Source organism: Meriones unguiculatus, chromosome 14, assembly GCF_030254825.1.
Source record: "Meriones unguiculatus strain TT.TT164.6M chromosome 14, Bangor_MerUng_6.1, whole genome shotgun sequence".
NCBI classification, from domain to species: Eukaryota; Metazoa; Chordata; class Mammalia; order Rodentia; family Muridae; genus Meriones; species Meriones unguiculatus.
The window spans coordinates 82,847,248-82,868,104 of NC_083361.1; the positions used below are offsets into that span (position 1 = coordinate 82,847,248).

The 20,857-nt window shown below is 46.7% G+C and overlaps 2 protein-coding genes across 3 annotated transcripts in view; one reads left to right on the forward strand and one right to left on the reverse strand.

Annotated features, from left to right (window-relative positions):
• Window positions 1-835: 835 nt before the first annotated feature.
• Ndufc2 (NADH:ubiquinone oxidoreductase subunit C2) lies at window positions 836-7,971 on the forward strand. Its single transcript, XM_021634781.2, has 3 exons — window positions 836-1,160; window positions 6,948-7,091; window positions 7,796-7,971. The coding sequence occupies exons 1-3, from the start codon at window positions 995-997 to the stop codon at window positions 7,843-7,845; spliced, it is 360 nt and encodes a 119-aa protein (XP_021490456.1). The 5' UTR covers window positions 836-994; the 3' UTR covers window positions 7,846-7,971.
• Window positions 7,972-13,430: 5,459 nt separating this feature from the next.
• Window positions 13,431-20,857, reverse strand: part of Thrsp (thyroid hormone responsive) — a 9,473-nt gene continuing 2,046 nt past the window's right edge. Inside the window, exons 2-3 of one of the 2 annotated variants that reach the window (XM_021634812.2) lie at window positions 17,732-18,784; window positions 13,431-14,053 (exon numbers count right to left, since the gene is read on the reverse strand). In XM_021634812.2, the coding sequence (XP_021490487.1) occupies window positions 17,751-18,203 (453 nt within the window). In that variant the 5' untranslated portion in view covers window positions 18,204-18,784 and the 3' untranslated portion in view covers window positions 13,431-14,053; window positions 17,732-17,750. Of the gene's footprint in view, window positions 18,785-20,857 lie in introns of both variants that reach the window. The other variant, XM_060367600.1, reaches the window with a different exon arrangement.

Genomic DNA, 20,857 nt, shown 5'->3' on the forward strand with positions numbered 1-20,857 from the left:
AACGCTTTTATCTGTGTGTCTCACTGAATCGTTCTCTAAGAGTGCAAAAATGGAGGAATGGCCACACTTAAGTCAGCTGGTGTAGAGTACTAGGGTCTTTGATGCATGGACATTTCTGTTAACCTGTGGTTTAGTGAGCTTTCTTCTGGATAAAATGTCACCAGCAAATGCACAGAAAACGAAGACACTTTAGTTCAGTATCAGGAAGGGCTTTACAACAGAGGGAGCTGCTCAAATACGGAGAAGTCCTCTATTCTTGGTTGGTGAGCAGAGAGAGGCTGGGCAATGGCTTGACACAACGTTACAGGTTCCTTCTTTCACTCTTAATTCTTTAGGGAACACTTCCCTCGGTCATGCACATAGACCTGAAGGCCCAGAGGGAACTATTTTAGCAGACTGTTAATTACCAAAACTAAATCTGGTTAAATGATCCGCTCCTGGCCTTCTCAGAATACTCTTGCTGACCGTATCTTAATTTTAGGCTTTGGGGGCTGGGGAATGTGACTGCTAACGAACGCCTAAAAACCCAGAAAGTTAGCTTTTATGGGCTTTCAATAAATTAACTATCCATCACGACCACTTGTGGGTGTTGATGGAAAGAATCTTTTTCTGAAGAGCCATGAGGCTAAGAGGCAAGTAAGAGCGAATTTCATACGTGAAAACTGGGCAAAACAAACAACTATCAATGTCTCCTAGTCTTTGCCCACTTTGGGTCCTTTACTGTTCCCCTGGACTTGGCTGGTACCTGGCCCCTAAACCCTCACTCCAACCTCAGGGCGAGCCTGCACGCATTGCGGGCCACTTAGAAGCCCGGAACCTCGCGTGCAGGACTTCCGGAGGCTGCGCGCGCAGGGAAGCGTTTGGGAGCTGCACCGTCCTACGCTATGCCCTTCAGCCCTGAGCTGGGAGGAGCACTGTAGCTGGGTCGTCGTCGTAGTTTTTCTTAGAGTTGCAGTCTTGAGGTCAGACCTCACGTAGAACCGGCATCAATACGATGAACGAGCGGCCGGGCCACCAGCGCTGGACATTCCTGCCGGATGAGGCCCGGAGCCTGCCCCCGCCCAGGCTGAACGACCCGCGGCTCCTCTACATCGGCTTCATGGGCTACTGCGCCGGCCTGCTGGACAACGCGTTGCGGATGAGACCTGTGCTGAAGGCAGGTGAGGGCTGCGGGGGTCCGCCCCCGGCATCCGTGCTCTTCCGGGCCTTGCTGCCCGACCGAGACCCCCTGGAGCTCTTCAGAACCGAGCCTAGCCACGTTAAAGACAGCCGAGTGCGGCGCAGCAGGCATTCTAAACCCCACACACAGTCTGTGAGGGACCCGAGAGGGCTCCTCACCGTTCGCGCTGAATTTCCGGCTAAACTCTTGCTCACTCCGTGCCTTACACTGCTGTCACTCTTCCGAACATGATAGTGGGTCTAGGGGGGTGGGGGGAGACATGGGAAAGTATAACAAGGACGCAGAGCTTGTCCACGGTCACGTGGCTAGTTAAGGAGGAGGTTGTGCTAGTGTGTGTTCAGAACCAGAGCTCAGACTTGAAGCGCATGAGAATAATCTACGGTTCCCAGCAACCAACATGGTGGCTCCCAACCATCTATACTGGGACCTGATGCCCTCTTCTGGCATGCAGATGTACAAGCAGAGCACTCATATGTAAAATAAATAAACAATATATCTTTAAAAACAAAAAAAGAATAATTTAAAATATGGCTTGATTAGTAAGGTCAGAGGAGGGGTCTGTTTATATGTACAGACTCCAGATGATACCACTGCTGCTGTTCTGGGGCAAACATTTTGAACAGGAGACTGTCAATAAACCAGCAAGTTGTATATTCTAGAATGTCACTGGCTTCCCGTCAAGATTGATTATAGCTGACGAAGTAGCTGTGCTAAGAACCGTGGAATTCCAAAGACAGAGAAAGAAACTAACTTTGGGTGTCTTTGGACGTTGTTATATTTATTATTTGTATGTGGGTATGTGGAGGTTTTCTTCCTACCACGAATCCTGGGCATTGAACTGCAGTTGTCAGGTTTCATGGCAAGTGTCTTTAGCCATCTCACTAGCTGTGAACTTCACTTCCAATATCAGGCAAAAGTCAAAAGAGCTTTCTAGGCCTGGGAAGGGGGCACAAGGACTGCTGAAAGCTGGTGCCTTTGATTACTTAGTGTGCAAGATTGGGGTATTAAGACTGCAGAAATTATGTAAAGGATGGCAATTTATTCTCTGGGTGGGTTAGACATTAAAAACTTGAAGAGCTGAGGGAGTTCAATGGTGAGGGTCAGGATTGTCAGCAATGTGACCCATCAGTTGGAGCTAAGGACCACAGATACAGAAAAGCTAATGAAATGGTTCCAGCCATTAGGAATGATCCCAGCTAATCATTTCTGTTAGGCCTGAAGGATCACTAGTACTCAGACACTACTGGAAGCCCATCTCTCTTGGAAATGGTCTTTATTTATTAACACACCTCCCCCCCCATCACATTTGCCTAAGCGTGTCACTTGGGAACTACATGGTTTTACTCCATTGTTTCCTGTCTGTGTCACTTTGGCAAGTAATGTGGTTATGGCATTCAGTTAGTTCTTAGATAGGTTCATAACACACAAAAAGTGCTGAGCGAGAGTTGGCTGAACTTTACTCTGTGCTAGACACAGGTTGGGGGGCCATGATTCAAAGGAGCCAACACACCCGAAGAAGCTGTTTATTGGTGGTCTGTGCTCTGAAAAATATAATCTGAGGAACTACTTTGAAAAGTATGGCAAGATTAAAACCATAGAAGTTATGGAAAACAGGCAGAGTGGAAAAAAGAGAGGATTTGCTTTTGTGTTTTTTTTTTTAAGATTTATTTATTTTATTACATATATAATCTGCCTGCATGTGCACCTGAACACCAGAAGAGGTCACCAGATTTCATTATAGATGGTTGTGAGCCACCATGTGGTTGCTGGGAATTGAACTCAGGACCTCTGGAAGAACAAGCCATACTCTTAACCTCTGAGCCATCTCTCCAGCTTTGTAACTTTGGATGATCATGACACAGTTAATAAAATTGTTCAGAAATACCACACTATTACTGGGCCTAATTGTGAAGTGAAAAGCGCCCTTTCTAAACAAGAGATGCAGTCTGCTGGGTCACAGAGCGGTCGTGGAGGTGGATCTGGCAACTTCATGGGTCGTGGTGGAAACTTTAGCTGAGATGAAACAGCATAGATGCTATGGTGTGGGAAGTGGTGGCAGCAGAGGTAGTTACGGAGGTAGTGATGGTGGATGTAATGGATTTGGAGGTGACCTTGGTTACAGTAGTAGAGAAGGCTATGGTAGTGGTGTGCCGGGATCTGGAAACCAAAGTGGTAGATGTGGTGGAGGAGGGTATGATGGTTACAATGAAGGAGGAAATTTTGGTGAAGGTAACTATAGTGGTGGTGGGAAATACAATGACTTCAGAAAATATAATGAACAACTGCAATCAATTATTGTCCCATGAAGGGCCGTTTTTGGTTGAAGAAGCTCAGGCAGTCCCTATGGTTGTGGCACTGGATCTGGTGGTGGAAGTGGTGGATATGGCAGCAGAAGGTTTTTTAAAACAGCAGGAAAAGGCTACCATCCTTAGCAGGAGAAAGAGAGCAAGTTGTCAGGAAAGCTGCAGGTTACTTTGAGACAGTCGTCCCAAATGCATTAGAGGAACTATAAAAATCTGCCACAAGGGGAACAATGATCCATAGTCAGATAAGTTACTGCTTAAACAGGAAACCCTTTTTGTTGAGGACTGTCATAGCCACAGTTTGCAAAACGTGTAGCTGTCGATTAATGCAACGTAGTGTTAATTAGATGCACATTTCTGAGGTCTTTTGTCTGTTGTAGCTTTGTCTTTTTCTTTTCACTACATCAGATATATTACCCTGTAAATTGTAGTAGTGGTACCAGGAATTAAAAAAAAAAAAAAAGGAAATTTTAATTTTTCAAAAGAAAATGGGAGGAAGAATGTTCCATAGGAAATACAGAACGGCTGGAATGTGGACTGAATGTCAGTCAGTGGCACCTTACTGTTTGCAGTTCGGCTTTTCTTCAAGAAGCATATGCTTTGTGCCAGGCATGGTGGTGCATGTCTGTAACCCCAGCACTAGGGAGGCAGAGGCAGACAGATTTCTTTTTATTTGCCTGGTCTACAGTTTGCGTTCCAGGCCAGTCAGGCCACACAGTGAGACTTTCTCTCCAAAAAGAAAAAGAAGAGCTTGTGCTTTGGGGTGTGACACTGTCTCTACCCTGCTAGTGATTAATTCCAAGGGAACTTTCCATCTCTGTAAGAAATGAAATAATGTTTAGACAGCACTTAGGACTTGGAGTCAGAATTCATTGACCGTCCTTATTGCTTTGGAGATAGCACTGCTGAAGATATCTCCTCTACAGCGTTTACTGAGCACGTACTGTGTTGGTCTAGCTCAGTGTTCTTAAACCTTTTGCATTCACTGCCCAAGAAATGTTTAAGTAACCTCTGGTGTATAGAGGTTTTTGGTTTTTTGTCTGTTTTGTTTCGCTTTGTATTTTGTTTGTTTGTTTTTTGTTGTTTTTGAGACAAAAAATCTCACTCTGTAGACCAGGCTGGCCTGGAATTCAGGAGAATCTGTATGCCTCTGCCTCCCAAGTGCTCACTACCATGGCCAGTGATATTTTTAACCAAGTATATAAATCAAACATTAAATTACATAAATCATAAAGGAGTTTATTATAAAAGTTGTTTGAGTCATGAATAACAGTTTTCTGTACTAGTTAGATTTACACTGTGGTAGGTAGAACACCTGGATAAAGGTGCTAAAGAGAGGAAAGATTTATTTTAAGGGACCTGGAAGAAAATGTAGCATCTGGGCAGAGCTTCGCATGCTTTTAATCCTTGCACTCCAGAGACAGGGGCAGGCAGAATTCTATAAGCTTGAGGCTAGTCTGGTCTACATAGCGAGTTTAGGACAGCCAGGACTGCATGATGATACCTTGTCTGAAAAATAGAGAAAGAGAGACAGACAGACTGAAAGAAGGAAATAAATAAAAGCCAGACAGATAGAGAGAGATTTAGCCGTCCAGTGAGGGGCTGCTCACATATGAGTAGATCAGGAAACAGATGAGACAGGACTTGGGGTCAGGTTATAAGACCTCAGGCTCTCAAAACCAGTGAGCCAGGTAGACCCAGCCACCTAAAGTTCCACAATCTCCCAAAATAGTGCCTCCAACTGGGGAACAAAGGGTTAAGTGGAGGACATTTCCCATTCAGTCCATAACATCCGGTAGCAGGTGTGAGCCACGCATGGTGTTTCTTGAGTTGAAGGAATGGGAAATGAGGTGAGTGATGGATTTTTGGACGATAACCTTGGAGAATACTTAGCATTCTACAGATAATGGTGTATTATATTGCAACGAAGTAAATGTCTGCAAACTTCTTTTAAGTGTGTAGGAAATACTAAATATTCTATCACCTGTCATCAGTGTTTTAAAACCCTTATTGATAACCACTTTGAGTTAGTTGGTAATTTATTCTAAAACTTAAATGTTTGTTGTAACATTGTGTAACATTGCTAATGTAAATAGCACAATGGCCTCGAAGTTTAGGTTCATGAAGAAGAAAGGGCAGGTAGTTGTGGCGGAAAATACAGAGAGAAAGGAAGCTGGAGAAGTGGGAGCCCCAGGCCGGGCCTTTAGAGTTTGGGTGCTGACTTCAGTGTCTACAACAAGTGTAAGGTCTTCAGCTGAGACCAAGGTATTGGCATGTGGTACAGTGGGTCACTGCAGAGTCTGGGTCTCTGTGTCCTTCGGTGGCACATTGGAGAGCTTGGAACTCTGGCTCACTGTAGCTCAGTTTGGGGGTTAGAGGCTGTTTGAATAAAAGAACCTGGACCCTCTGCAGTCCCAGACTAGAGAATGTCTTACAGAGAGGTGAGGAGTATCTTCCTGCTCTTTCAGCGGACCCAGGTTTGATTTCCACTATTCACATGGGAGCTCAGAAATGCCTTTAAGTTGAGTTCCAGAGGACCCAACTCCCTTTTTTGACCTGTACAGGCTATTACATGCATGTCATGCACATACACACATGCACATATACATATACACACGCGCACATACACACATAAAATAAAAATTGTTTTAGAAAGAATATATTTTATTTGTATTGGTTTTTACATTTTCCAAGATAACTTTATATACATTTTGTCTTGGTTTGTATATTACTAGAATGAGAAAGATGTAGTATATATTTTGTTTTTGCTGTTTGTTTTTTGAGACAAGGTTTCTCTGTGTAGCCCTGGCTATCCTGGAACTCACTCTGTAAGCCAAGCTGGACTTGAACTCAGAGATCCACCTGCCTCTCACAAGTGCTGGGATTAAAGGCGTGCACTACCACCCATTTTTTTTTCAGAGATAGTAAATTTACTTGCCCAAAGCCATTCATTTAACAAATATATATTAGGTGCTATATGCTGATTGGTATAGCCAGATAAATGAGACATTGCTTGCCCTGGTGGTAGAGACAGGAACAAATTATGGTACAATTTGTAACAGAAATGAGTTCACCCTTTGAACTGCACAACCTAAGGAACCATTGTAAAGGCCTCGGTACCTGGGCTGCAGCATGGAAATGAAGTCACTGGGCACGGCAATGGCCAGGGCATGGTACTCGACATGAGAGTTTGGGTCAGGGAAGGAGGCTGGAAGATGAAAGTGTCCTCAACTCTTTGGTGACCAGTCCTGCTGTTCTCTGAGATGGAGGGAGGTGTGGAGAGGAAACTGAAGTGCAGGCTCCACCTGGGCTGTGTGAGACCCTGGCGGGAGCGGGGTGGGGGTGTTCTTCTTAGAGAACATTGGCAAGTGTGCCATAGTAATGTGTGTGAGATGTAACCTAAAAATGTAATCCCTCTGCACTTTGACTGATTGTTCCCCCCTTTGGGGGTTTGTCTATTACAGGTTTGCATCGCCAGCTTCTATATGTTACTTCCTTTGTCTTTGTTGGATATTTTTTTTTAAAGCGTAAAGACTATTTGTATGCTGTGAAGGACCGTGACTTGTTTGGTTATATAAACTTACATCCAGAAGATTTTCCTGAAAAAGGTATTTCATGTTAATTGAAAAATGAAAAACCTCTTTGTTTCATTTGTCTCATTTTCCGTGGTTGATGTAGTCCAGGCCCATGGCTCAGGTGCTGGCTGGGTATAGACTAGAATCTTTTGAATCCATGTCGTTTATAAGAACGTATCCACTCAGAATGGTCCTGTAGGTTACCACCTAGTCACAGTCCACGGCCAACTTTTTGCTCCCATAGTGTTGGGAACTGAGCTCCAGCGTGAATTAGGGAGAGGCACAGCATTCAGCAGAGTTTACATCAGTAAGACAAGTTGTGTTGGCCTTTCTTTTTCAATATGACCTTACTTATCTACTTAACATTGTCATCATCATTATTTTATGTATATGGATGGGTGCCCACATGTGCGTGTGTACCATGTCTGTATCTGAGGAGGCCAGAAGAGAATGTTGGATCCCCTGGAATTGGAGTCACAGACAGTTGTGAGCAGCCATGTAGACACTGGAAATCGAATCAGGGTCATCTGGAAGACCAGCCTGTCTCCTAACTGCTGAGCTAGCTCTCCAGACCCAAACGTTTGTTTGTTTGTTTGTTTGTTTGTTTGTTTGTAATGCTGAGGAATAAGCCTGGGGCCTCACACACTCAGCCAGTGTTCCACTCCTGAGCCACATCCCTAGCCCAAGGAATAGAATTTTTAAAGTATAACTAAAATGAATCCTTTATTCTTCCACAGAGAAGAAAACTTATGGTGAAATTCTTGAGCCGTTCCATCCAGTGCGTTGAAGTCTTCAAGAGGCTTGCTCCTGTTCACCACAACCTGAAAATTTCTGAATTTTACGGAATATCTTTCTGTGGCAGTTGAAGTTTAGGTTAATCTGTTAACACCTATAATTAAAATAGTTATCATGAGTGCTCTGGTCCTTTCCTTTTATCTGCTTATTTTAATTGTGTTATGTGCATGCATGCTTGTGTGTATGTAGGTTTGTACACGTGAGTATCCAAGTTGGTCAGAAAAGGGTGTCAAATGCCCTGTAACTGGAATTTATAGGTGGGTGTGAACTGCCCAGTGTGTGCTTGGGACTGAATTCTCATCCTTGAAAGAGAAGTACACATTCTTAACTGCTGAGCCATATCTTCAGCAAAACTCCTTTAAAATTTTTTTTATATATTTAGCTGGGTATGGTAGTGCACACCTTTAATTATAGCATAGGAAAGCAAAGGCAGGTGGATCTCTATGAGTTTTCGGCCAGCCTGGTCTACATTGCAAGTTCCAATCAGCCAGGGTTATATAGGGGCCTGTTTCAAAAAACAACCAAAAGTATGTATATCTGTATTTTAGAGCTGGGTCTCCTATAACTCAGCTGACCTTGAACTCCTGATCCTCATGTCTCCACCTTCTAAATTTGCAGATTTCAGTGGTATACCACCATACTCATCTTGAGGCAGAGTTTTGCTGTGTGGCTCGGGCTGGCCTCAAACCAGCAATCCTACTGAGGCCTCCCAAGTGCTAGGATTGCAGGTATGTGCCCATGCTAAACTGACTTCTGAATCCTTGAGGTTTGTTGGATATATCCCAACCACAGCTTCCTTTCCCTCCACTCCTCCCTCTCCCCTAGATCTAGTCCCGCCCCTGTCTGCCCCCAGAAAGGAGCAGACCTCCCCACGACATCAGCCAAACAAGTCACAATAATACACTAAGACCAGGTACAAACCCTCACATACAGGCTGGGCAAGGACATCCAGTGAGAGGAAGAAGACCCCAAAAGCAGGCAGTGGTCAGGGATAACCCCACTCCCACTGTCAGGAGTTACCCCAAGACTCTGAGCAACAACCATACCTTATATGCAGAGGTTCTAACAGACCCATGCATACTCTGATTGCCATTTCAGTCTCTGGGAGCCCCATTAGCCCGAGTAGTCGATTCTGTGGGCTGTGTTCTGGTGTGCTTGACCCCTCTGGCTCCTACAAATCCTCCTCCCCAACTTCGAATCCTTGTTTTGTATTTTGGTTTTTTAAAGAAAACTGGCTCATTGAAAAAAAAAATCATGCCATGGATGATTAGCCATGCATGGTAGTATACACCTTTAATCTGTGTGTGTGTGTGTGTGTGTGTGTGTGTGTGTGAGAGAGAGAGAGAGAGAGAGAGAGAGGACACACTTGAGTGTGCCATGCTGTGTGTGGCCCTCAGAGGACATCTTGTAGGAGTCAGTTTTCTCCTCCACCAACCCGGGGATTGATGAGGTCATCTGGCTTGTTGTTGCCTTTACCCACAGCACCTCCTCCTTGGCACCTTATTCCTCCATTTTTAAGATGTTTGACAGAAAAAAGTATTTTGCATAAATTTACTATGTGCAGTATGTATGCATGTGAAGGTCAGAAAAGAGCAAAAGTCCTTTCTCCTACCGTGTGGGTCCTACGAATCAAACTCAGGGCTCCAGACTCGGCAGCAAGTAATTTTTTACTGTAGGCCATCTTACCAGCCCATTTGAAAGGTTTTGTTTTGTTTTGTTTGAGACAGGGTTTCTCTGTGTAGCCCTGGCTGTCCTGGACTCACTTTGTAGACCAGGCTGGCCTCGAACTCACAGAGATTCACATGCCTCTGCCTCCCAGAGTGCTGGAATTACAGGCGTTCCACCACTGTGCCTGCCTGAAAGTTTTTTGTTTTTTTTCTTTAAGATTCATTTATTTTTACTTTATGTATTAGATTGTTTTGCATGCATGTATGTGCACTGAGTAGGTGCCCTCGGTGGCTAGGAAAAGGTGCTGGATCCTCATCAACTGGAGTTACAGATGGTTGTGAGCCACCGTGTGGGTACTGGGAATTGAACCTGGGTCCTCTGGAAGAGCAACCACTGCTCTTAAGAGCTGAGCCATCTCTCTAGGCCCCTCCCTCCAGTTGAAATATTTTTAAACTTAAAGACTGTGGAAATATCTCTGTAGAGTACTTTTCTAGCAGCTACAAGGCCCTGGTTCCATTCTTAGCAATACAAAAAAAAAAAAAAAGAAAAGAAAAAATTAGAAAAACTAGTATGTGGTCAGATCTGGCTTACTACTGATAAAGTTATGGGGAGTGGGTTTTTTTTGTTGTTGTTTTGTTTTGTTTTTGAGGCAAGGTCTCTAGGATAGCTTTGAACTCACTATATAGTCAAAGATAACATTAAACTTCTGCATTTCTGTCATTACCTTCCCAATACTGGGATCATGGGTATGCTATATAGCACCCATTTTATACAGTTTTGGGGATTGAATCCAGAGCTTCATACTTGCTGGGCAAGAACTCCAGTAATTGAGCTGTATGTGAAGCCCAGTGTTGATAAAGTTTTATTAGAAGGCAACCATGTTCGTTCATTTGTTTATGTATTGTTTGTGGCTGCTTTAATACTATAACTGCAGACTTAAATAGTTGTGACAACTTTGCCTTGTAAAGACTGAGATAGTATCTGACCCTTCACCAACATTCCCATGCCTCTTTGCTGGTGCAAGAAGGTACAAAATAAGCCAGGTTAGAAGGGCTTATATTGTGAAAAGAGATTTCAACTTGATCCCAGTAAGTTCTGGGAAGTTGCTAGAGGAGTGTTTTCTTTGGTTTTGGTTTGGGTTTTTATGAGACTTCATTCCTATGTAGCCCAGCTGACCTTGTCCTTTTGATTCCCTGCCTCAGTTTGTCCAGGCACTAGGATTAAGACACACTCTCTGCTCACCAAAGGGTTTATTTCACTTTACATTTAGGGTGTGTGCATATGCCATGGCATATGAGTGGAGGACACTCTGTGGGCGTTGGTTCTGTCCTTATGTGCGTTCCAGGGGTCAAACTCAGGTCTTCAGGCTTGGTGGCAATCACCCTTACCTACTACCGTCTTGCCAGGCCCTCTTAAATGTTTTTAATGAGAACAGATTTGTTTTTCTGAGCTCTTTCTGTAACAAGACAGAATGGCATTTGGGAAGATCCAACAGGATGGATAGTTTGCTAAAGCTTTGCATCTGGATAGATCATGCTAGAAAAGATGACTCAGGTCTGCTGAAATAGCGACACTAGAAGACCACACCTAGCAAGCAGGATGTGTTTGTTGAATCAGGATCTCCTTATGTAGGCTGGACCTCAGAGATCCATCTCTCTTTGCCTCCAGGGAGACAGTTCTTTATAGATTATCAAATCCAAATGCTGTCCAAACCCCTTTTTCTATACAGGATTAGATGCAATCCGATTAGGTTTTCGAGGTGAGTAAAATTGGTAAGTACTTAATTTTTTTCTTTTAAGATTTATTTATTTTATTATGTATTCAGTGTTCTGCCTACATGTACACCTGAACGCCAGAAGAGGTCACAAGATTTCATTATAGATGGTTGTGAGCCACCATATGCTTGCTGGGAATTGAACTCAGGACCTCTGGAAGAGCAAGCAGTGCTCTTAACCTCTGAGCCATCTCTCTAGCCCAGTACTTAATTTCAAATTGCGTAACAATATGAATATAACAAATTGTTTCTGGGAAAAATCAAATGAATTCGGCATCCATGAGTTCACTTGTGGAAATTGTATTAGAGAAAGTATGTAGAGGAATTTTAATTCAGAACATGGCTGCTCTGTCAAGAGATCACATCCAAAGACCTCTTAGGTCTGTGTGATCTGGCTGGAATACAGACATGCATTTAATCCCAGGAGACAGACAAGCAGATCTGAGTTCAAGGCCAGCCTAATATAGAGCAAGTTTCGGGTAAAGAAAAGCTTAGATGCTGGAGAGATGGCTCAGTGGTTAAGAGCACTGGCTGATCTTCCAGAGGTCCTGAGTTCAATTCCAGCAACCATCTACAAAAAAAAAAAAAGCAAAACAAGGATCAGATGCCCTCTTCTGGCATGCAGGTGTACGTGCAGACAGAGCACTCATACATTAAAAAACGTACAAACAAACAAAAAAATATAATACATTTTTTAAAAAGAAAAGCTTAGGTCCAGACATGATGTACATACCTTTAATCCTAGCACTCTGTAGACAGGCAATGCAGATCTCAGAGTTCTGGTCAGTGCTGTTTAGGCAGCTCAGCTGACAGTGAGTTGAGAGGCGGTGAAGCTGAGTTTGTTCAGTGCACGGAATTCAGAGGCAGTTTAACAGAGACAGATTAAAGAGAAAACAAGTTAGACACAGGTGAAGACAGAACAAGCCAGAGAATGAGGAGTCAGAAGATTAGAACATACTGCCAAAGTTAGTATGGGGCCAAGCAGAGCAATTCACTGAGCAGCTGAGAGAAGCCAATTTGAATCAGTCACCTTGGAGAGGAATTTGAGCTAAAACAGCTGAGCTGAACCAACCAGACAGAGTTCAGAAAGAACTAGAAAGGGTGAGTTTATTCAGCACTAAGTCTCAGAGGCTGAAAACATTCTAGGCCTAGATTAGGTTGTGTGGAGGCTGGAAGCTTCCAGGTTAGCAGATGGAGGGAGTAAACCTTGGAGGACCACAGTTACACCAGGAGAATAAAGGATACTTTTAGGAAAGTACTTTTAAAAAAGAGACACTTGGAAGAGAAAGAGAAGCAGAATGATGTGTGCGCATTGAAGAGAGACAGAACTGGAGCCTGAGCAACAGCCTGATGTGAGTAGCCTGAGCCGTGGTGCGGTCCTGGCCGGTGCTGCTGCTGAGGGCCATGCCTAGGTCTGTGGCCCTGCAGCAGTGAGGTCCGTTACCACCAAAGGACATCAGGATGTCCCTGGTCTGGTTTGCCAGCTGGAGCCATGTTAATGTCTGAGGGCTGTGCAGAGCTGGCCCTGCCCCTCACTTGGGCAGTGTGGGAGAGCTGGCCCTGAGGGCTTGAGAGCAGGAGAGTTGGTTCTGCACCTCATCTGAGCAACACAGTAGAGCTGGCCCAGGTATACTGGGTGTGGGAGAGCTGGCTGCAATGGATTGTGGGAAAACTGTCAGGCTAACCAACCCAGCTACCACCCAGGCTCAGATCCAGGGCACTGAGTTGGCTATCCCAACATCTGTCCCATGAATGAACTGTGAGTAGGTTGAAGGGGCTGGTCTTCCAGAACCAAAGCTGCAAGATCTCCACAGCACAGGGCAACAGCAAGATAGCAGAGAGGAAGCCCAGTGAGGATGCAGTATTGACCGTGCAGCAGAAGGCAAGGCCTCAGCCCAGACCAATGACTCACTGCAGTGAACATTTGCAAGAAAAGCTGTTTGGGCAAAAGGTTATACAGTGTGACACACCCCAGCTTTCACAGCAAGATTTTTTTGTTTATTTCGTGGGGGAGGTTGCAAGGCAGGGGACAGATGCGGAGGGATGGGGAGATGAGTGGGATTGGGGGCCATGATGTGAAATTCACAAAGAATCAATAAAAAGTGTTTTAAAAAAAGACATACCAGCATGCCGTGTTTGTTTTTTTCTTTTAATTGCTACTGCAATAATTAGGTTCACAGTTCACCTGTGCTCAGCCTCATCGGTGGTCATCAGATCCAACAGGGTGAATAGCTCATCTGCACAGTCAGCTACCTCAGCGTTTTCCCGGGGTGAGGACCAAGAGCTACACATAGCATGTACCCCAAGAAAAGTACGAGAGACCCCGCCGTTCAGTCGTCTGCGCATGCTAGGTACTTCCGAGCCTTTGTTTCCGTTCAGTAACCTTGTGAGGTAGACACAGCAGCCCTGTTTTATACGTGGCAGAATTTTGCCTCCAGAGAATAACTTATGACCCAGGCACTAACTGACATCCAAGAGGTGAGCTGATAACGTCGGCCACTTGCTTGTACCTTTGCTTTCTACGGATCCTTGCTGCCTGCGAACCTCAGACCGCTAAGACAACGAAGACAAGTTGGGAGTCGCAGCAACCATCTTAAAGGTAAGTCTGCAGCCGAGTCCACGGAGGCGCTCGGAGGGGGGTGGGGAAGCCCGGAGACACAGTCGCCCTCACTTGAGCTGCCCCAGGCCTTCCTTTCTGGTCTCAAGGCTGCTGCACCGCTGAGTCCTCGTCCGTCTTCCCTCTCTCCTGTAAGGTGACCTGTAGCATGTGGAAATGTTTAAAAAGCCAAATGTCTACAACTTCAACCAACCACTGCCCCACGCCTACTGAAACGGTAAGAAACGCTGATGTTGCTGTTTGCGCTTCAACAAACAGCACTTGTAGCGCTTCAAGCCTGAGGCGAAGAGCGTGCTTCCGAACCTCCCTAAGGCTGCGACCCTTCGACGGTTCCTCCTGTGCTGGCGGCCCCCAAGATTATTTTAACCATACAGTTATTTTTGTTGCTGCTTCATAATTGTAATTTTGCTACTGTAAATATCTGTGTTTTGCGGTGGGTTTAGGGGTCCTTTGACCCCCAGGTTGAGAACCACTGCGTCAAAGGCCACCAGTGCTGGGGCTGCTTGTCCTCAGGCGAGAGTGGCAGGCAGAGTGACAGTGAAGCCGAGAGAAGAACCTAGGATTTTGAACCTCTGCCACGCCATGCCGTCTCCACGAATGAAGGCCAGGTCAGAGTTGTACTATTATGGTATAGAAGTGCTGCTCTAGCCTTTCAAGCTGTCTAGTCGGAGAGTGTGGTTTCTACCTCCTCTGCCGTTCCCAGTTGCCATTTCCACCCTAGGCTGCAGGCTGTGTTGTAAGGAGCACAAAACCCACCAGTGTGGAAGGCAAGAATGAGAGGCAAGCCAGGGCAGGCAACTGGGGTCATCTTCTCAGTTCTCTGGGGCTTTTGGATTGTTTTTGTTTTCTTTCCTTCTCTGTTGTCTGGTTTGGCTTGGTTTAGGTTTTGGGACAGGGACTTGTGTAGCACATTCTGACCTCAAGCATGCTATGTATTGTAGGGTGGCCTTGAACTTCTGATCCTCCCACCTCTACCTCCCAAGTGCTGGAACTGAAGGCATGTACTGCCATGCCTGGAACCCTTGTCAGAAGGGGAGACCAACTTAAAGTTGTTTTTCAGCACAGGAGCCTCCGTGTGCTTGCGCGCACAGTCTGTACATACAACAATAACAAAAGTTTCTCCCCATCTGCTAGGAGGGGGTTGAGGACCAAACCCAGGGCCTTGGGCTAACTAGGCAAGTGTTCTACCAGTGAGCTAAATCCATACCCGTTCAACAATAACATTTTAAGGTAATGATGATTCATTAAATAATTCATATGCAAGTAATTTAAACACTATTCAAATGCCAGTCATTATCATTACTATTATTACTGTGAAGTGAAGAAACAAACAAGGAATGACAGCAGCTTTTCCACAGCTTCACAGCTCTTTGTTGTTTTGTGATGGGTGTAGGATTGAGGCTCAGCTCCCCTGAGACCCCTGGCTGTTGACTCAGCCTAGCTGAATTCAAGGAGATCCTTTGGAAGGTAGCCCGGAAAGCCTCAAGGGGAGAGGGAAATAGGGCTGAGGTTGACAGTTCTGGTTTGAAGTGGAGAAAAGAAAACAGCTAGGACAGTACTTGGCACGGAATTTCTGTCTAGTCTCTGGGGGAGGGAGGCGTGCTGATTCTCCATCTTTCTAAAATGGCAAAGAATGAGTATGTTGGAAAGAACGTTCAGCTCAAAGTCGGGGCCAGTTTTGCTCTTTGCTTGTTGGTCAGGTTTTAGTATTTGAGGCTAGCCTGAACTACCAATTCTACCTCCACCTCTGAGTGCTAGAGTACACCATGTCTCACCCAGCTTTTGTCCCTTCACTAACTACATGACCTCAGACGGGTCGCTCAATTTACCTACTCTAATCCCCTTCCTAGCAAATGAGGTGCAATTCTTTTACGCTGAAGGGTGCAGTGCATAAGCCACAGTGCCTATGTCGGGGACAGAGGACAACTCGCAGAAGTCCATTCTCTACCATGTGAGTTCCAGGGATCAATACCAGGGTGTTAGACTTGGTGGCAGGTGCCTTTACCTGCCGAGCCATCTCAGCCTCCCTGGAGGTGCTGATCTGGTCTCTCAGTCCTGTATAAAGGGCTTTGTAACTGATGCCTGCTATAATGAAGTCGGGCTGGCAAGCGGCCCACCGTCAAAACCAGCAGACACTGTTATCCGATTTCTCCCAATCCCTGCTATGAGAGACCCATGGCCCTGGCCCTTTTCCTACATGCTACTCTGTATCATGGCCTGTTTGTTTGCTGTTTATTCTCGTTTCACAAACCCAGCCTCGATGCATGGGCTCAGGAATTCCCAACAGGCACTTCCACACCCTCCTGTGACTGAAATAACTCAAAAGCCACAGTAGTTGCTCTTTGTCTGTTTGCACGGATAGGTGGAGCATCTGTGCTAGTTTCAGGGGTGCTGTGAGCAGTCTTCCCTACATGGCCCCATGTGCCAGGAAAGGATAGTTCTCCATGTTATGAGACAGCGCACGCGCACGCACACACATAGAATTCACAGTGCACATTTACACAAATACATCTTCCTTGGTAAGGATCTTCACTTGCAAAATGAAAACAAAAACCTCATCTTTAGTGCCACCTTCAGTCCCAGAATTTGAGAGACATGCAGGAGGATGGCAAATTTGAGAACAGCCCGGACAGATTTGTTGTTGGGTTCATTTGTTTGTTTGTCTTTGTTTTTTTTGAGACAGAGTTTCTCTGTGTAGCCTTGGCTGTCCTGGATATGCTTTGTAGACCAGGCTGACCTCAAATTCCCCAGGGAGTGCTGGGATTACAGGCATGTGCCACCACGCCTGGTTTATAATTAGATTTCTAAAAAACTTAGCTTTGTTTTATTTTTGTGGTTGTTTTTTTTGTTTTGTTGTTGTTGTTTTGGTGTTTTGAGACAGGGTTTCTCTGTGTAGCCCTGTCTGTCCTGGACTCACTTCGTAGACCAGGCTTGCCTGGAACTCAGAGAGATCTGCCTGCTGGCCTCAAATTTCCCAAGTGCTGGGAGTACAGGCGTGTGCCACCGCACCCTGCTAAGAACTTGACTTGGAAGCTGAGCTTAGTGATACATACCTTTACTCCTGGCACTCTGGAGGTGGAGGCAGGGCCAGAGCTTTATAGAGACACCCTATCTTAAAAAAGGGTGGGGGAAGAAAAGCGGAGGAGAAGTGACTGTGGGGCTTTGGAATGGTGAGGCGGTTCAGCGGGTGAAGTTCACCTGGTGACCTGAGTTTGGTTCCTGAAAGTTAAAGGTGGAAGGAGGATACTGACCCCCCCCCAAGTTGTCCTCTGACTTCTGCACACACCAAAGCACGCTCGTCCGGAGCACACACCATGTTCACACACCCAGGAATAATAACTTCATAAAGGGCCAGCCAGATGGCTCAGCAGACGAAGGTGCCTTCCACCAAGTCTGGTGATCAGAGTTCAATCCCTCGGACCTACATGTCGTCCTCTGACCTCCAATCGTATGCCATGTATGCACAGTGCCCCCACCCCAAACTAGAACACAGAAATAATCCCAAAGTTTTTAAAAAGCTGACCTTGAGAATACACTGATTTGAGTCAATCTACAGACATCTATGTGTTTACTAACAAATGCACATCACACACACAGGTTCTCAGGAGGGATGTGTTCCTAGGCTACATTTCTGTTCCCTGTAGGAGTTCGTAGTCATTGCTTATCAATCCTGGGTGAGAAGGCTAGAGAGGCAGGCCCAGTTCTGGGCCTTCCCAAGTGAGAGTCCCAACACCCTGGTATGACAGCTCACTTGGCCTGCTCCTAAGTTACACCACCATTCCTTTATGGATTATAACCCACTAGCATGGCCACCATTACCTTCCTTAGAGCCGGAGACCTACAGGACCTGTCCTGTCATTTCCTGGTATTTCCTCGTCACTTCCTGGGCTTTCCGGGTAAGGTGGGTAAGGATGCGATGGAGACTGGAGAAGTGCAGATGGAACTGGGCTTCCAGGTCCAGCTCCTCCGAGATCCTGTCTTCCTCAGCCTCTTCTGTTTCAGCGGCTCCATTCTCACCCTCACTGGCTTCGCTGCTGGCCACCTTAGCCTGCCACTCCTCCCTTGGCAGCAGCCCGTGGTCCACTTCCACGCAGATGGCCTTGAGCATGGTGAAGTAGGTGTAGAGATCAGGGGCTCCCTCCTGGGCCGAGCCCCCAGGCCCGCTCAGCTGCACATCCCTCAGAAGGCTGGGGATCATCACCACCTGCTCCATGTTCCGCACCACAGCCGAGTACCGGTCCATGACAGTCAGCAGGCAGTTCTTGGGGTAACGCTTAGTGAGCACTTGCATGGCTGCCTCCTTTCTCACAGCCCAGCTGACTGCCCCGGCACTATTTCTAGGCTTCTGAGCAGACAGCAGATTGACAGGGTGCCAAAGCCCAGCAGCTGGATCAACACAGCCCCTGTTCTGAGCCAATCCCCGGGTTTGCGCTCCAGTGTGTATATCAGGTGATCCATCTACCCAGGGACCAGCCTGCCAGCCTTGTGCTTGTCATCTCAGGTCTGCATGACTGCCTCAGCGAGAGGCCAGCTCTTCCTTCAGCAGCCTGCCCAGCCAGTTAGAGGGAAGCTGTCCCCTGGGCACCCAGTACACTTGACTGCTGGCAATCAGTAGTTCTTGGAGGTTCCCTGAAGTCAGGTTGCCCCTTTGCTCCTTGCCTCCCTCCTAAGGCACACAGCTCACTTCGTCCATCTGAGCACCTGGCCGTGAAGTGAACACAGGGACGCTGTCCTGAAACTGAGCAGCTCAGTGCAGGACCAAGAGCCCTGAAGTCAGGGCCACAGGTTCGGCCAGAATGGGAACTGTCATGCTCGAGTCCCAGCAGTCCTCTTTGCAGTACTTTTCCAACAAGCACGTGTCTGTGAACAGAGCTGTCGGCAGGGCGCGTTAGCCCAGTGTAACCTACACCGGTCAGCAGCCAAAGACTTGGCGCCAGGTCGTTTCCCAAAGTGAACTGAGAAAGAGCAGGTTTTTTCCAAGTTAATGTGCTAAGTTAAAGGCATGCTGACTCACACCTGCAATGTTCAGGAGGCTGAGGCGGTGGGATCACCACCAGTTTGTAGCCAGCCCGGTCTACCTAACGAGTTCCAGGCCAGCCTAAGCTACAAAGTAAAACCTTGTCTCAGAGAAAGCCAAAACTAAAACCAAAAAAAAAAAAAAAAAAAAAAACAATTGAGGGGCTGGATTTGCAGCTCAGTGGTAGGATTGACAGCATGCAGGGGCTCTGCCTTTGATCACATCACCACAAGTAAATAAATAAGCAAATACACAAAACAGAATTAAGTAAATGAAGGTTTGGGTTGATTGGTTTTTAAGTGTCTTGTATGTATGAGTCTACTGCCTGGATGTCTGTGTACCACGTGTGTCCCTGTTGCCTGCAGAGGTCAAAAGAAGGGAGTGTTGGGTCCTCTGGGACTGAATTTACAGGTGTTTTGAGACACCGTGTGGGTTCTGAGAGCTGAACCCCAATCCTCTGTAAGAGCAAAAAGTGCTCTTTTAACTAACTGTCTTGTTGACTCACTTCTAGCCCTATGATCATGCTTTTTGCCTTTTCTGGGGAGAAATTCTTGCTGGGTAGTGGGTCCATCCCAAGGCCATGAGGCAGGACACGGGTGCCACTCAGAGTTGCGATGCAGCCAGACTCCCTGGCCGTGGCATGCACCTGTCAACTGAAAGGTCTGGAAATCTCCAAGGAAGGCCTTTCCACCCTGGTTGTGTAACTCCTTTTGAATCCACATTCAGGTCCCTAAGGGCATTACTCTCTGCCTTAGTGCCCAAGCCCAGGGCCACCAAGCGAGAACTGGCAAACAAAGTGTTCTGTTGTGGTCAGGTCTGGAAGAGCTGACTCCAGCGTGGCATGGAGAACAGCCAGAAGGGCCCCGGGAGCCTTTGGAACAGCTGCCTCCTGCCTCTGACCCAGTAGCCAGGTCATCCCTGGGCCTCTTCTGTCGCAGTTAGAAAACTCAAGGGCTAATTTTGTTCACGTCTCTGCACCTTAAACTCAAGGGTAAGGGCGTCCCACAACTACCTGGCCCTCGTGCCTCACGCGGTTTTTGTTGTTGTTTAGGCTTTGGTTTGGTTTGGTTTAGTATTTTTGGTTTTTTGATCCAGGGTTTCTCTGTGTAGCCCTGGCTGTCCCAGAACCCATTCTGTAAACCAGGCTGGCCCTGAACTCAGACATCTGCTCTGCTTCCTGAGTGGTGGGATTAGAGCCATGCACCAGCCCTACTTCCATGTGTGCTGAGCATGTGGGAGCTGTAGGAAGGAGTGAGGGTGTCTACACAACCAGGTCCCAGGCAGCAGACTCCTGACCATGGCAGCCCCCAGTCTCCGTGGCAGACAGGCAGCCCTGGACAGAACGAGCCCAGCCTATTGTCACAGCAGAAGGCAGGCCAACCTAGGGAGTATCTTGGTTGGTAGGGTTTGCTGCGCAGGCGTGAGAACCTGAGTTTGCTCACCAGCACCCATGTAAAAAGCTGGGTGTGAGAGTGTCTGGTTGTGATCCCAGAACTGAGGCAATGGAAACAGGAGGATCCCTGGGGCTATCCACCTGGCCAGCCTCGCTGAATTAGCGATCCCCAGGTCCCAGAGAGAGAGAATCGCTATCTCAGATGGGGGAGGGGAAGTCCCTTGAGAAAGGACACCCAAGGATGACCTTTGACCTTTCCATGTATGCATACACGCACACCCATGTGCACGTGCACTCCCATACACACACATGCTCACACGGACGGACAGACAGACAGCAGTCCTAAGGCTGGATTCAGGAAATGTCTAAGTTAGAGAAAGAAGGGAGGCAGGAAAGGGAAACAGGGTCTTTTCCGGGGCACAGTGCTGTTGCGGCTGTTAGAGACGCCATCTCTGATTCAGCTGGGCTGAGGCAGGCAAGCGTGGAGCAGCAGCCTAGCCTCCAGCTTCAGCTAATTTCCCCAGTCACGGACTGA

Excerpts from the sequence above, each read along its gene's own strand:
- Ndufc2 (XM_021634781.2), top strand. The coding sequence starts at position 995 with ATGAACGAGCGGCCGGGCCACCAGCGCTGGACATTCCTGCCGGATGAG. Across the intron at positions 1,161-6,947 it reads GAGACCTGTGCTGAAGGCAG|GTTTGCATCGCCAGCTTCTA; the intron begins GTGAGGGCTGCG and ends TGTCTATTACAG. Across the intron at positions 7,092-7,795 it reads AGAAGATTTTCCTGAAAAAG|AGAAGAAAACTTATGGTGAA; the intron begins GTATTTCATGTT and ends ATTCTTCCACAG.